The sequence below is a fragment of the Triplophysa dalaica genome, chromosome 6, assembly GCF_015846415.1.
Source record: "Triplophysa dalaica isolate WHDGS20190420 chromosome 6, ASM1584641v1, whole genome shotgun sequence".
Lineage (NCBI taxonomy): Eukaryota > Metazoa > Chordata > Actinopteri > Cypriniformes > Nemacheilidae > Triplophysa > Triplophysa dalaica.
In genome coordinates, this window is record NC_079547.1 from 21,992,766 (window position 1) to 22,008,443 (window position 15,678).

At 39.1% G+C, this 15,678-nt stretch overlaps 1 protein-coding gene across 1 annotated transcript; it reads left to right on the forward strand.

Annotated features, from left to right (window-relative positions):
• The first annotated feature begins 298 nt into the window (after window positions 1–298).
• On the forward strand, window positions 299–15,394 carry LOC130425189 (ubiquinol-cytochrome-c reductase complex assembly factor 1). Its single transcript, XM_056751294.1, has 9 exons — window positions 299–492; window positions 930–1,028; window positions 1,805–1,912; window positions 2,622–2,694; window positions 3,049–3,106; window positions 4,575–4,683; window positions 11,086–11,163; window positions 11,976–12,089; window positions 14,337–15,394. Exons 1-9 carry the CDS (start codon window positions 418–420, stop codon window positions 14,469–14,471), a joined length of 849 nt encoding a protein of 282 aa, XP_056607272.1. The 5' UTR covers window positions 299–417; the 3' UTR covers window positions 14,472–15,394.
• Window positions 15,395–15,678: the final 284 nt, after the last annotated feature.

Genomic DNA, 15,678 nt, shown 5'->3' on the forward strand with positions numbered 1-15,678 from the left:
AATGTCAAGTTTCCTGCGACACCTAAAAAACGTTCCCAAGGATTATTAACCAAGTTAAAAATGACTCTGTGTTTAGAATTTGAAAAGCCAATGTTTTGTTTTCTTTCTTTATAAACTGGGGAATAATCATGACTAGGTATTGCTTTTTTAAATGGTTTTACTACCGTTATAAGTTCAACAAAACATTATCATAATATTTAAAGTTGCGAAACCTTCCATAAGATCCCTTAGCATCGGAACTATGGCACAGGTCTGTTTTCCATACGGACAAATTTAAGGGCGGAACAGATTCTTTTGACATTGCTGGAGAGTGGGTGGGACGAAATCAAACTGTTACACAACGTGTTAGAGGAGTAACAACTACAGATTCACGCTTTACAGTTACAATATTAAACTATTGTGACTTTTAGCGGAATCATGTATCGGCGACACCTGCAGTCGGCCGTGAGACATTTATTAAACGCTTCAGCATCGAGCTCTGTCTACGTAAAGGTAACTTATACTCACACAGCTGATGACAACACTAAAGTTGCTTTCATTTATAATTCTTGTAAAATGAAGCTTCACTCACAGATTGCATTTGCATGTAATTTAAGTATATAGACATCTTGTTGTTAAGTGTATTTGTATTTGCATTATGATAGACAGACTACAGTATGCATGATCTATAACACAGAGGTATGGATGTTGTATACTGTATACTACTTAAATATGTGGCAAAATATTTGTTTTATGATTTTGCCAACACCTGGGTGGTATGTTTGCTTTTATGTCTTAGATGTCAAGTGCAAACTTAAGCATCCAGACTACTTGCTTAATTTGTACATGTTCATAAACATAAATCATTTTGTAAGTGAACCTTTCACTTTACTTAACTGTGTTTGAACTAAACAGCAATGCACTTGTCATGCTCTGTTTTTGGTTCCTAGGGCATTGAGCAACATGTGTATCAAGTCAGGGCTTTGGTGGCATGCCGGATCACAGCGGGTGTCTTGAGTCAATGCCGAGCTCTTCACTGTACGAGCAAGGTGTGTGCACCTTCAAAGACCCCTCTTTTATCTTACCCTTGACAATCTAGTTTTTAAGAACTATATTCAGATTTTTACTAAGCATGTACATCATACTTAATATATTACCTGAATACACATCACTACAGAGTAAGATTCCTATAATCAATTGTGTAATAAGATATGACCAGCCTATGGGTTTCTATTTAGGATTTTGTTGTGCTTGGTTATTTTGTTAGTAAAATTTGAATTGTGAAATTATTGTTAATGGTTTCTTATTGTCATATTATGTACGCATTTATTGCTCAAATGCCAGTATGTGCTTGCACTTAGAAATACCTAAACTGTATTGTGATTTTTTCAAATTAGCGAATTATTCCAATACCGAATGTAGTTCATATATGTTGTCTGTTTATGGTCTCGCATACTTTGTACACAATTACTTACAAAATACTTCCATGCACAAAAAAAGCATGCGCATTTTATTGACACGCATATTTATATTTTGACCGTAAATTGTACCTTAAATTATTGTATTAACGTAGTTGCTGTCTTTAATTGTAATTCTGCATTGTAATGTATTTTACAGCAGTCACCTTTATGACAAACAGTATCCTCTCAATGTGACATACTTAACAAAGTTTAGCTGTAACATGTCTTTATTAGTGTGCATTTGACATTGTGTCTGTATGTCTATGATGTGTTAACCAACCCACAGGCTGGTTAACTTTGCTCAAGAGGCGTGTATGTTTAGTAAAGCCCAATAATGCTGTTGTGTTACTATACTCTGCTTCCAGCTGTGTGCTGTCAAAGAGACCCCGCAGGCCACAGAGGAAGAGGTGGGGGCCTTCACCAGATTGATTGAGGCGATGGGCTTCACTGGGCCGCTCAAATATAACAAATGGGTAAGAGCTACTCAATATCTGCTGCTTCAATGTTGTGATGAGTTCATTTGGTTGTCTTTTCCATAGAAACCGCAGTATTGGTTTTCATGTTCCTTTTTTTATTCTTGGTCCTCTACATGTAATCAATATCAATTATACATTAAAAATGTATGACAACCTGTTCACTTCAAAATAGATAAATATACACCGTCCGTCCTAAAAAAAGTAAAAGTTAATAGGTAAGAGCAACGTTATATGCCCAAAGAATGAGGGCAGCTGACTTCCTGAATATACTGAAGAACCAGGTTATTCCATCAATGGATTTTTTCTGTTCTTATGGCATGTGCATATTTCAAGATGACAGTGGAAGGATTCCTCGGGGTCAAAATTTAAAAGAGTGGTTCAGGGAGCATGAGACATCATTTTCATACATGGATTGATTGGCCACCACAGAGTCCAGACATTAACCCCCATTGAGAATCTTTGGGATCTCTGTAGAAGACTTTGCGCAGCGTTCTCATCATCAATACAAGATTTTAGCGAAAAATGAATACAACTCTGGACTAAATGGGATTAAATATTGTGACATTGCAGAAGCTTATCAAAACGATGCAACGTCGAATGCGTGCCATAATCAAAGCTAAATGCGGTCTGTTTTTTTTTTCTTTTTTGGACGGGCAGTGTATATACAGGCCAGAATCAGCAGTCACAAATGTCTTTTCTTTTGCAGAAAATTAAGATAGCTGCCTTGCGCATGTACACATGCTGCGTAGAGAGAATCAACTACGACGATTTTTTTGAAAGTAAGTATTTTTTCCATGTTCATTTAAAGTAGCCATAGAAAGAAGGACAACAAAAAGTCCATATCTTTCACTTTTTAGATACTCATGTCTCATTTAATTTTTTTTGTAAAACTCCTAAATGTACCCCACTTCAGCTGAAATGAGCGTAATGGGACCTTTTCAGCACCACCTGAAATATTTATTCGGCAATTTACAGCTATGTTATGTTGTTTTCTTTAGCTGAGGAAAAAAACAGGTGTAAACCCAATAGCGGTTTTGGAATCAGAGCCCAAGTTTGCATAGGTTTGGCTACATGTTGCGTTTTCTCCTTTTAATGTCGTCTGCTCCCCCTCCCTCTCTCTCTCTTTTTCCCAGAGTGCTCTCTGCCCGACACGCTCAACTCCTGGTTCCTGGTGGCACAGCTCCATGTTTGGTGAGTTTATGGGCAAAGTTTCATTTTGAGCGGCGACGTTGTTCCATGCCAGTGTTTTCTAGATGTTCCACCGCTGCCAGGCTCTGTCAGTCAGAATCCCTGATGCTGTTAATGCATTGAATCTGATGGATGAATTTGAAATGGCTTTCCACTAGACAGACTCATTCATTCTGAACAACATTGCAAGTAGAAATGGGCATTTTGAGTGATTCTCACCATCTTTGCTGATGGTATTGCTTATATAATGTATGCTAATGCGCAGGTGACCGGGTTGGCCAAGTTTATGAAAAGATGTGATGTCATCACAGAGAGAGAAAGATGATTAATGGGAGCGGTTTGGGCACTAACGCTCTGTACACTTTCGGTTAAAGCTACTTTGTGTTTGCGCGTGCAGCGGAGCGTGTGCACTGTGACTAACTGGGTACTTTGTAAAGTGACTGGGAAATCTCAATCTGGACTCTCTCAGGCTCACCAATAGTTCACGCATGCATACACATGTGATAGAAGTCCTCCTTTTTAAATCATGAACTTTTTTTGGCTTTAAGTACGAATATGTGAATAGTATGAGCAAAATTAATTCATTTACAATTTACGTCTACCACAGTACCATTCAATATTTTTTGTGACATCATTCTGGACTTCATCTCATCAAATTGAGGCAAAGAAAAATGTTTTGGCTATTTTATTAAGGTTTCAGGAGTCATTGAAATGACATCAACACATCGTGCTGTTGATTACAACTGAAACTATCTTTAACTTGTATAAAAGATTTGGAAACACTTTAACTGTAACAGTATATAGAGCAAGTTTTCTGAAAGGTTTAAAAGCAGAAATGTCAAGCTCGTATTTTAAATGAATTACGTAGTGCTTGTTGTTTCATCTGCTTTTTGAAATCGCTTTTGTATGTGGATGTAGTTCTCTGTTACCAGTGTAAATCCTGTGGAGCAAGTGTGTTTCATGTAAACAGTGCTTAACGGCTAATACATCACTTTCTTGGTATCCTTGTGGGGATAGCAGGCGGACGTAACCTGACGTTTTAAGGTGGTCGTGACATGAATAATTGGTTCTGGGTCGGTTGATCACACCAGCCTCATGGTAACATGTAGAGTTAAAGTGTTATGGATGTACTTTTTTGAAAGAAATGTAGTAGTTGCATTATGTTTAATTCAAATGCTATTTTTTTCAATTTTTGGTTAGAAGTTATTTTCTGTAGTATTCGACACAACTGCTACTAATGGGCCCGCACATGCTGTCCACACAACTCAAGATGTGTTCAACCGAATACATCCATGATGAATATTCCTTCATGCAAATGTGTCAGCTGGTGGATATTACAATAGCACGGATCTCTGAAGTTTCCTGGTCACGCATGTCTTGACAGAGTGTAGCGTAACACAAGCACTTCTTTTTGAGACTGCTTTTATGCTGCTTGGCTATCTTGAGTCAGCACTCTGTTCTGCTCCTGTAGGATGTGTTTGGTCCGGATGCGACAGGAAGGCAGGGCAGGGAAGTACATGTGCCGTTACATCGTCCACTCCATGTGGGAGGATGTGGAGCAGAGGAGCAAAATCATGGGGGTGAGTGAGCCAACTTCTTTTTAAAGATGTTTTTATCTGCTTTTTAAGTTAAAATCGTCCGTCTGCAAATATGACAGGTGGGTCGCTGCTAGGTGGATTATTCAAACTAGGGCAGTCAAATTGTGATTTATTGTATCCAGAATAAAAGTTTGTGTTGTTGTGTTGTTGTGTGTTTGTGTAAACATAATGTGTCTTTACTTAACCGATTCATTTTGTTTTGTTTACATGTTTAGGAAATATTTACATGTATTTTTTTATATTTACCAAATATTAATTAATTTAAAATTGTCCTTAAATATATGCATGGATGTTTATGTTTTTATAATTATATGCACAGTACACAGAGATATATTATGTATATTTTGAGGTTATCAACATTTACAGATCATCCTGTTTCATCTTTAAACAATATTGTCAAATTAGGGGTGTCACTATATACCAGTTTAGCTTTTCTGTTTTAAAATACTCCTTAGCTTTCCTGTAGCTCTGTGCTAAGAGCATGGCGTAAAAACCCAGGGGATTGCACATACTTAGAAACAAAGTTATAGGATAATGGAATGTATGTCTTTTTGGTTAAAAGCGTCTACCAAATGGGTACATGTAAATGTAGTGGATTTTACTTTTCTATGCACACCTACTAAACAAAACATTGCACATATAGAGTACTTGGACCTCTCTGCTTTGTCAAACGGTACGAGGGACGTTCATAGTAAATGTGATGAACTACACCTGCGTGACCTTTAGGGTCGATTTACATTTCGCGTCTTTCCCATGCGCATATTAGTTATTTTAAATGTAGGCGTGTGCAATAAGGGGGCGAGATGGTCGGCACCACATTGAGATAAGAATAATTCAACTTTTTGGAGTGTCGCACACACGCCGTGGGTCATTTGAAGAGAGAAAAACGGTACAGCACGCGGCTTCTGCGTCGTTTAAGACACGAAATTTGCCTTTTACAACCACAAAAAAATATTTTCTTACCTTGATTTTATATTGCCTTTTTTTGTTCCTGGCCAGATATCTGCATCGGGCGACCCCCAATCCCCAAGTTTTGTGAATCAGGCACTAGGTACTTTATTTTTTTAGGAACACCCTGCGACAGATATGTGCTCGGCCAGATGTTTAGTGAGGCGGATAGCATACGAAACGTTCTGGATGATGTTGTTTGGATATGTCAAAAAATGGGGAAATAATAAAGAGTATGCAGTGAAATACTGTCTATCGCACACACACACACGTACACACACATACACACATAGTCGGTCGGATGTAAAGACTACGCTCTACAGACTGTGGAGGCATTTGAAGCTGAGCGCTGTCCAGTGAAGAAGCAAAAGGTGTTTAAATCTGCACAAGGTCAGTAAAGACGACATGCTTCTGCCGCGCTCGTGTGTGTGTGTCTGACAGAAAGCCAACACAAGGCGCCTTGGGGGAACCGCTGTCAGAAAGGGTGGGAACAATCTTCAGCCCAGCTGTGAAAACAGAAATCTCTCTCACATTCCCCACACTTCTGTTTGTTGACATCCCTGCGTCTCCTCTAGCCTCCATCTCAATCTTAATAATAGAACCGAATTAGTATTGCTTTGAAGGGCAAGCATAACTCAGTCCAAGGGTACGCGTGCGGTATTAACATATAGCGCCCTGGCCCAATAAAGCGGCCTGGGTCATGTATTGCATAACCCCGTGAACTAGTTAACACGAACCAGATCAAACCAGTGACGGCTAATCAGTCACTTCGGGCTTTTGCCAGCGCTTGAGAGAGCTGGACGCGAGCCAGCCATTGACAGATTTCGTTCGACCGTCGGATAGAATATTAGCAGTTTTGAGTCGAAGAGCAGTTTATTTATCCGAGAACAGCTCTTAGGTTTTTTGTATTTCGAACTTGAGGATAGAGACAGCTTTGTTTAGGGAGACTTCAATAGGAAAACTTCAGATTTGACTAGTATGCAATAACAGCGTTAAGTCTTGTCACACAAGTTGTCTCTTTGTGGTTTCGTTGCAATTTGCACTGTGCGGTTTTGGTTTTTTTTTTTACATTGAAAATGTCATTTTTCAGTAGTTCATTTAATCTGGCTGGTTGATATATTAGCGTATCGTTTTAAAACGGGGATGAAAAACTGTTGACTCGGCGTGTAATAAGAAAGTTGAGTTTGTGTATGTGTGTTTAGTGAAATCAGCGCCTTGTGCCACGTTGTGCCACGACTTTTTCCATAATGTCACTTTCCCCTCTCGCAGAGCTCATAAATCAAAAATCACTATTTTCTCGTGAAGGCTTTTATTATAATCCTCTCGTTTTTCAGGTGCTTGTTTGGGCACTAAGATTTTACGAGCTTATTATCAATTTACCATTGGAGTTGCAGTCGCTACATTAATAATAAAGGCCAAAGCATATTAAAGTTGTCTCCTGTTGTACAAGCCAGGGGTGTCAAATTCATTTTCGGTCAAAAATATTTATGTAGACTGTTTTCTTATTTGTTACACGTCAGCGTGTCCATTCCAGATAGATTGTATCTGTTCTTCTGTGCATTTTGATGTGATTTTGAGATGCAACGAAGAAAAGGTAACAATTTAATTACAGATACTTACAGTAGGTTTATCAAGCAATAGTGAAAAAAAATAGAAAAAAACATGCCATGTGAAATGGCTTTAATAAGCTTTCAGAAAATCTCTGTTTTATAAAAAAATATGAATACGTACATATTCATTAATATCGTAATTATATAAAATATATATTTTTGAACTGATTCTTCAATGACTTAGAAAGGTTTCATGTCCGAATTTAGTGTTCTCCCAAAATGTTTATATATTTACATATTGCAAGTGCCCTATTAAACATGCCCATGTCAAACTTTCCTATTCAGAGTTATTCATATATTTAATGAAATTAAAAGAGCATGAAATGGAAAGGACGTTTGATTTTTAACCTGTCACTGCGCCCAAAAACTCGCTTCCGTCACGTGTGCGCGGTCGCCCGGTTTCTGTAGCAGCGAGATGTGATTTCGAATGAGATTTGAGTGGAGTCGGGGTGCGGTGGGCGTTTTGGCCGCTGTTGTGTTTGGGACCGAGACATTTGACCCCTCAAACCTGGCATTGGCCATCGAGTGGCACCGTAGTAAAGTGACTTCATTTTCCATCTCAGTCTGTCAGTTTTCTGTTTCCTTCGCTTTCTAGAGGTCTCCTGCAGAGTAAGTTGGCAACAAAACCCAGGTCATCCGCAAAGAGTTTAGTTAGTCTTGAATCTTGTTGAATTTGATTAAAAAAAAAATGGTTTAAATCAGGTATCATTAATTTAGAAGAGAGACAGCACAAGCAAAATTTTCCCGCAAAAGGTCACAAAAGAAGGTGTGTTTTAAATTATTAAAGCAATAGACAAGCTGTTTAAAATGTGTTTGAACACATAGTTAATGTGATGAACTACACCTGTGGTTACTCTGCTAGGACACCTGTGTGTGAACTTGAAGGGAAATGACTTCATTCGGCCGTTAAACATGACCTGCTGGGTAAAAGTCATTGCAAAAATGGCTGGAAATTAAAGGGCGTTCTCGAACAAGCTGTACAGTTTTCATTCCACCTGTATAGATTTCGTTCGAAGAACATACATTTTGCAGGTCTCTGTTTGCCATTTTAAATAAATAATGCTATATTTCTCCTGATTTTAGTAATAAAGTGTCTATCCCATTCCCTCTCATGGCGGACCAAGTTACTTAACCCTGAATATGCAGTGTTGACGTGAGTTATGTTTTAAAGGTGAAGTGTGTAATGTTTTTCGATTTTAACATACTTTCAGCTCGATATGCCTAGACGAGTACAAACCAAGTCTGTTTTTCTTACTAGGTACCTGTAGGAAAACTGTAATTGTTGTGTAATTTGTGACACTATTGTCTGAGAAATTACACACTTCACCTTTACTTATTCAGTTCAAGAACTAAAATGATGTCATCGTTCACTCACCCTCTTGTCAACTCGTGTATGTCTTTCTTTCTTCTGCAGAACACAAAAGATGATATTTTGAAGAAAGTTGGTAACCGAACAGTGGTGTCTGTTCACCTCATTTTTATAGACACAAAACCAATGCAAGTCAGTGGGTACCGGCGCTGTTCGGTTACCAACATTTTTCAAAAACGCTTTTTTGTGTTCTGCAGAAGAAAGAAAAACATACAGGTTTGAAACCTCAAGAGGGTGAACAAATCCCATTTTTACCCCTTCACTTTCACAGTATCTCAATTCTCTTTTGGTTGTAGGGTTATGGTGAAGGGGATGGGGATGGGCAATATAGCCCTTCAAACAAAGATTTTTCAGGACCTCACTTCAAACGAAGGGGTATGACATTTTCCAACATTGGCTTTAATAAAGATTTAAACAAAGAATCATCTTGTTTATGTTCAATTCAATGTTGTTCAGTTTCTTGTTTTTAATACTTGAAACATCTATAAAAAGTCACTAAATTTTGCTTAAATTTGCATTACTAATTGCACGATTGAACCGCAACATGTACAACCGCAAAAGTAATTGGTAACCAGGGCCGTCTCCAGGATGCAATCACGTATCAGGGAAGCAGAACGTGCTCTGAGCCTCCGAACAATCAAGTTGTCTTTTCGCGATTGCCTTACGATTCTCCGCCCGGACAGAGGGAGAGATCCATGGAATGCGATCACAAATAGCGGGTTGCAACCGCAGTCGGGAGACGTCCAATGGAGGGGTGTGTGGTGAGCAGCTTTTGTTGAAAAGGGTCGCTTTTTGTGATAAACATTGCCGCATCTCCATAGGATCAGTGATGTAATATGGTGACGTATGACAGTGTAGTAGTGATGTCCCATTTCTTAGGAGAATGTTTTTAGCCCTTCCCCCTTGGAGGGCTATTAAATTGAATTGGGATTGTCCTTAAGTTATTACAATTTCAATTCTATATTCAATCTGACAATATAGCAAAAATATGTTTTGTGCCGTCTTTTTGCTCTCGGAAGAATGCTAAGTTCTTACGTGTACAATTTATTTACATATTTATTGGCACATTGAACCCTTCTTTTAAAAGTTGAACTCGAAAGCTTGATTTGCAACAATATCACATACATTTCTTGTCACAGCACCATGATAAAGTGACAGTGGAATAACTCGGAGCATTAACAGGTTATTTTTTCGGTGCGTAACCGAGCCCATAGGTTCTATGTAGACACACACGCTTTGACCTGTTGTGGAAGTCTGCTTTCACAGGTCAGAAGCGAGGAGGCATTTCCTTTTGCGCTCGCCACTAAAAACGTTATTTTTTAAGCTGTGAAAAACCCTGCGTAAATGGACTGTAATCAGCGCGGCTGACAGGTCCGTTACTGCTCCACCTTGTAGGATTGAGATCCAGTTGCGCTGGAAATGGACCCCCCCACCACTCGCTCAATCCTCCGTACGGTTAGGTTACTTGGCCTAATTGTGCTAAAATTGTGCCCCCCTCGAACTTCTCTCGAGTGTGTGTGATTCTTAGAGTTTTTCTAACCCTTAGTAATGACGGTAAAGTGAGATACGACACTAATTTGCCAGTGAAGGGCAGAGATTTTGCCTCCAGCAAGTGTTGGTCCTTTGGCCTGATTAGTGCTGGGGATTAAATATCCACGTCTGGTTTAACCGACCTGCGTCACGACACGGGAGGGGGGATGAAGAGATGAAGATGGATGAATGAGAGAGATCAGGGCAGACGGAGGGAGGAAAACACGCAAGGATGTTAATGTTGGGTCAGTGCAAACCACCCTATGCGTTCTTAACCTGTCCTTGTGGTAGTGCCACCATTCTGTTGTTTTTATATCAGATGTGTTGTTGTTGTTAGCTAGCTATTCACTTAAAACTGTCAAATTTAGCTCGATACTGCATTAAAATACTTAGAGGGAGAAGCATAAAGGGGAAAGAGCGAACAGAAAAGACGAGAGTTGAGTTAAAACCGGGCCAGATGAGATTGATTATGTGCAGGTCTGTGTAATTATGCACAGGTGCTTTCCTGCCCCATTCGTTCACGAACACACACACAGTGACCCGTCCGAGCATGCAGAAAAAACGACATACAAGATTTAAGAATAAACACTTTTGTTTTGAAAATCTACCCACCCAAATCTCCTAAGGGCTGGTGTCTGCGGCCGATATGCGTGTGCGTGTTTAGAGGCATGCGGATCGGAGCAACTGGCTGGGCTTTCGCTTGAGATCCATCCCTGCTTTTGTTTTCCGGGATTAGATTCGTGCGTTTTTTCCACATGTTGGATATTTACTGGCAGTGACAATTTGAGCTGAGCAACCAAACAGCATTTTGGACCGATTCTGATGTGACCAAGATGGCCAGATATTTGCTCATTAGAAAGACTTGGGATGAGGCATTCTCACTAGTTAAAAAAAATTGGTCTAAATACATTATGTCTTTGTTTTCAGATTGATGCCGCTAACAGAAAAGAAAGCATGAAGGCGATGACCGAGACGTTCTACGCTGCTATTTTTGGTTATGATGAGGTAAGTGGCTTAAGGGACAGTTCACCCAAATATAAAAATTCTGCCATTATTTACTAACCATCGTGTTCCTAATGTGTATAAATGTCTTTGTTCTGATGAACACAGAGAAAAATATTTAGAAGAATGCTTGTGGGAAAACAGTTCTTAGGCCACCATTGACTACCATAGTAGGAAAAATTACAATGGTATTGGGAAAAGAACTCCAGAACTGTTTGCTTTTCTACACTCTGAACAAAGAAATGATTGCCAAAACTGTTTGGTTGCATTCTTCCAAATATCTTTCTCTGTGTTCATCAGAACAGTGCAATTTATACAGGTTTTAAACAACTTGAGTGTGAGTAAATGATGACTTTGAATTCCCATTGAAATTACAATGTCTATTTTTTTCATGAAATATTGCAGCGTTTATGTGAATAGTTTACCACTGTGGGTCATTTTCCTTTTAAAAATCGTGTGCCCTCATAATCTTTAGTTAAAATCTGAAAATGCACGTCCGTCCTCTAATGACTATCCATTTTAGATGACGTATGTTAGACGGCTTGGGCGGAGCATCCGTTAACTTCAACACTCAGTCTGCTGCCAGTTCCATTTCAAAATGTAAAATGATATATTTCTGATAAAAAAAACACGGAAGTAAAAACGGTCGCAACTTGCGGTTGACAAGGCCTTTAAATACACTCCTCAGGTATTACACAGTGCTGTGAAAACAGATGGCATTTTGATGCGAGTCAGTTTTTCAGTAGGCCTGGACTGATCAGAAGTTAAAGAGTCTTTGAGTCTAAAGAGTTTTGATTGACGTTTGTCCATTTCAGGGGATTCTGTCGGACGATAGCGTGTTGGCCGCAGCGCTCTGGAGGAACCTGTTCAACAGACAGTGTGAAGACCCCAGACAACTTGAACTGATGGTTGAATATGTCCGCAAACAGGTTAGTGCGAGATTTTGTGTGCATATAGAGTTGCTCTCTCCTGTGCAAACATAGACATGTGTGGGTATGTACAGAACACCGTCCTCATAAGATGCAGGAATGTGATTTTTCTCTTTTTTCAATCAAAACTTACAGTTACAAACAATGGCGTGTCTTTCTCTTATTCTGCAATTATTCTGTAAACTTTCCTGGTTGTGCTACGTAACATTCCTATTCCAAGAAAGCAATTCCGTGAATCTGTGACTGTTTCTGTCAGTACACACCTTGCCCTGCGGCCAGGCTGGCGTGACAACACAAGCGTAAACACAAACAGGAACTGTTGATCCACCAGTGTCACGCCACTTTGTGTCAATACTTTGAGCTGCAGTAACAACAGACTCAGTTCTCCACCCAAATGAGCGCATAAGTGTTTCTCGTCTTCCTGGACAGAAAGAACCTTGATTTACATGATTCTAGATTTGATTCTAGACCTTCTTTCAGAAGTAAGTGTGTACAAAGGTAAACGTTACTATTGCTCTTTTTCCCAGACCCAACATACACAATGTCCATTCTCCATCACTGCTCAGTGCATGAGCTCATTACAGGTGCTGGCATGAGTTTTTTACGAAGTGGAGCGTTTGCGCGAGGTGTGTTACATGCGGTAACGTCGGTGCCTCCCAGGCATCCTGCAAAAAATAAAAAACAACAAATAAGCGTCATCCGTCGGCCCAGAGCATCAGGGGCCCGCTCAGCTCCGGATGGAGGGAGGAACAGGAGAGGTGGAGTGAGAAAGGGTAGAAAGAAAAGAAAACAGTCGCAGGTGCAGATCACCAAGCATGGCAGCGACCGATGACAGAGTGCAGAGTGGGCCCGTCGCCATGGCTACAATGGCCTCTACTGATGAAGTCACACGCTGCGGTGTATGTGCGTATGCGTTTGTGTGGCGTTTCTTGACTGCATCATTATTCAACGCTAATCACTTTTGACAAACACACGCTAGCTCTGACTTCATCGCCTGTGTGTTTGTGTTTGAGTTAACGTTTTTTACGAGTTGGGATGTGGACATGGCAGGGCGCAACAAGTGTCAAATAAGAGCCGAAACATGCTTAGCGTCACTATTTGAACAAATATGTAAGGAAACGAGCGACGCAAAAGAAGCTTGATGAACTGTTGTAAGAGGTGATGTAGTGGGCATATCATCATGAGAAAACTATACCATGGCATGAAGTCGTAAACTGCCATTTTATAGTCGTTTTATAGTCTTCTGTGATACAAATTCTGATACAAAAATGTGAAATAAAATAACAAATCCTTTTTAGGTTTTTTGATGTAAGCTTGTGATAGGACAGAGGCTGCTGGTGATGTATTTTGTGTCTTTTATCCAAATTTAATATTTATCTTTATTTTAAAAGTCTTAAGTAAAGTCTTGTTAACTATTTTAGGTTGGTATAGGTAAGTTTCGGTGGACTAATGCATCTCAAAGTTTTTGCCATAAATGTAAAAGTTGGTTTAGCTAGTTACTTTTTTTAAACATTTAAAGTCATCTTGAGCCCCTCCTGAAAGTTTGTGGAGACCCCCGAGTGGGCCTCCGCCCCCTGGTTAAGAAACCCTGTTGTAGAAGGATGGCAAACGCATTGCATTGTGGGAAACGGCATCTTGGGCTGGCAAATGCAGAAAACAAACATTTACGGAAATCGTGCATCTAGTTACATACTGCATACTAAACAAGTATACAATGTAGGAGCGAGTGGTAGTATGAAACTTCTGAATGCAGCCAACCATCTGTTTTCTAACCATTTATCAACTCATGTTTCATAGTGAGAAAGACTCTTCATTAGTCTGTATTTAGTTCTCAAGACTCTTTTCTTTACTGTATCTTCATTTTAATTAGTTTTCATTGTTTAAAACACTAGATGTGAATTTGTAGAGTTCTCAGTTTTTATAGCACTGTTATAAAAACGAAGATGGATTCAGTCTGCCCCCCTTCGACTTTGTGCACGCGATGCATTCAAGGGTTGACAGGGGCTAACACTTAATCAAAATGAATGTAAATTACTGAACAACTTGTACATTCTAAAATTACTAATACATTATATAAACAAAAAAGTGCATAGGCATATACAGTTTTGGTCAAACTGAAGTTATCGTACATTTTACAATTACAGCCTGAGATCATATAGTTCATGACTCTTGTGTCGGGTAAGTTGTCAAAATAGGAACCGAAAAAGGATTTTCTTAATCACAAATAAAATATTCTTGTCTCTACAGATGCAGTTCATTGATGCCCTTGAGTGCGAGGACCTTCTTTTAACAGGAGAAGTCAAATGGCGCCCACTAGTGGAGGAAAATGCACAGAGCATCCTTAAAGTTGCCTCCCCGACTTACAACGATACTGGCCTTTGAAAGTCATCTCAAAGAAACTAGAATACTACAGCTGCCCATCAGGACACCATCTACCAATCAGGAAGCGGCACTCACCTGATTAGCAACACCCCCTTTCCCTCTATAGGTGTCTCTCTTACCTTTCCAGTTTTTCCCTGTGAGTTAGTTAACTTCCCACGGCATTACAGCGTTGGGAAAACATACATACGTGCACACACAAACACACACGTGCACACTTTTTTACATGTGCATTGAGAGTATTAAGGACTCCTTCTCTATATCTCTAAAATATTCTTGTATTTATGTCTTCCCTTACTGCTACACTGTTTGTATTTATCACAGGATCGCTGACCCTTTCACTGTACAGTACTTCTCAAGGTTTTGGTGCAGACGGTTGTTTTTATTTTGCTCTCAATGTGTTCGAGTGTGCGAAAGTGTTTTTTTGTGTTTTTGTCGAAGTTGTCAACCAATAAAAGCGCTTTGTAGGAATGAGCTTTTCTTACCTCACAAAAAAAGGCTCTCTTTGTGCGTTTCATCGCAACCTTTGCTTTGCTTTTTGGAGCAACACGAGATGAAATGTATTTGTGTACAGAGTGGAAATATTACCATACAGATGCTGCAGAATATAAAGCATCTTCTGTTCTTAGTATGTAAATTTATATTTTTATCTACTAAGTCTATGGATCAACACATTGCACAGGGATTCAACTCTTTTTTAAAGTTTAACCTCCTCATTATAAATTTTAAAATGAGACTGATGTGATAAAATCGTAACAATGTTCAATTGTAATATTTTCAAAATAGACTTTTTTCCAAGCAACTTAAAAGAGAGATGTATAAATGCTATGCAACGATAGTCCTTCCATCGACAGGATGTTTTAGATATTCTTTTCTTTAAAATATTTGTTGAATTAATGCAAGCAGCACATTATTCAACTTCTGTTTTAACCCAGCTGAAATGCCTTGCCCAATAGACTTCTATTGAAAGTGCATTACTGTATAGCCTACACAATTTTTATTTATTTTTGCAAAGAACGAGACAAATGTACTTCAGTTAGTCAATAAATATTAAAAAAACTAAACTAAAACTGCAACTTTTAAAGTGCCAGTTGTAGTCAGTTCTGTCACATTCCTTTGAAAACAACAGGGGCTGCTAACATTCATTTTTAAATGATTATCCTAATTATAAATGTAAATTGTATACCGTAAATTGTCCTTTAAATGTTAA

What these genes read in the sequence shown, in the direction of transcription:
- LOC130425189 (XM_056751294.1), top strand. Translation starts at nt 418, where the DNA reads ATGTATCGGCGACACCTGCAGTCGGCCGTGAGACATTTATTAAACGCT. An exon ending in CTACGACGATTTTTTTGAAA is followed by an intron (nt 2,695 to 3,048) that starts GTAAGTATTTTT and finishes TCTTTTTCCCAG; the next exon opens with AGTGCTCTCTGCCCGACACG. An exon ending in CTATTTTTGGTTATGATGAG is followed by an intron (nt 11,164 to 11,975) that starts GTAAGTGGCTTA and finishes TGTCCATTTCAG; the next exon opens with GGGATTCTGTCGGACGATAG.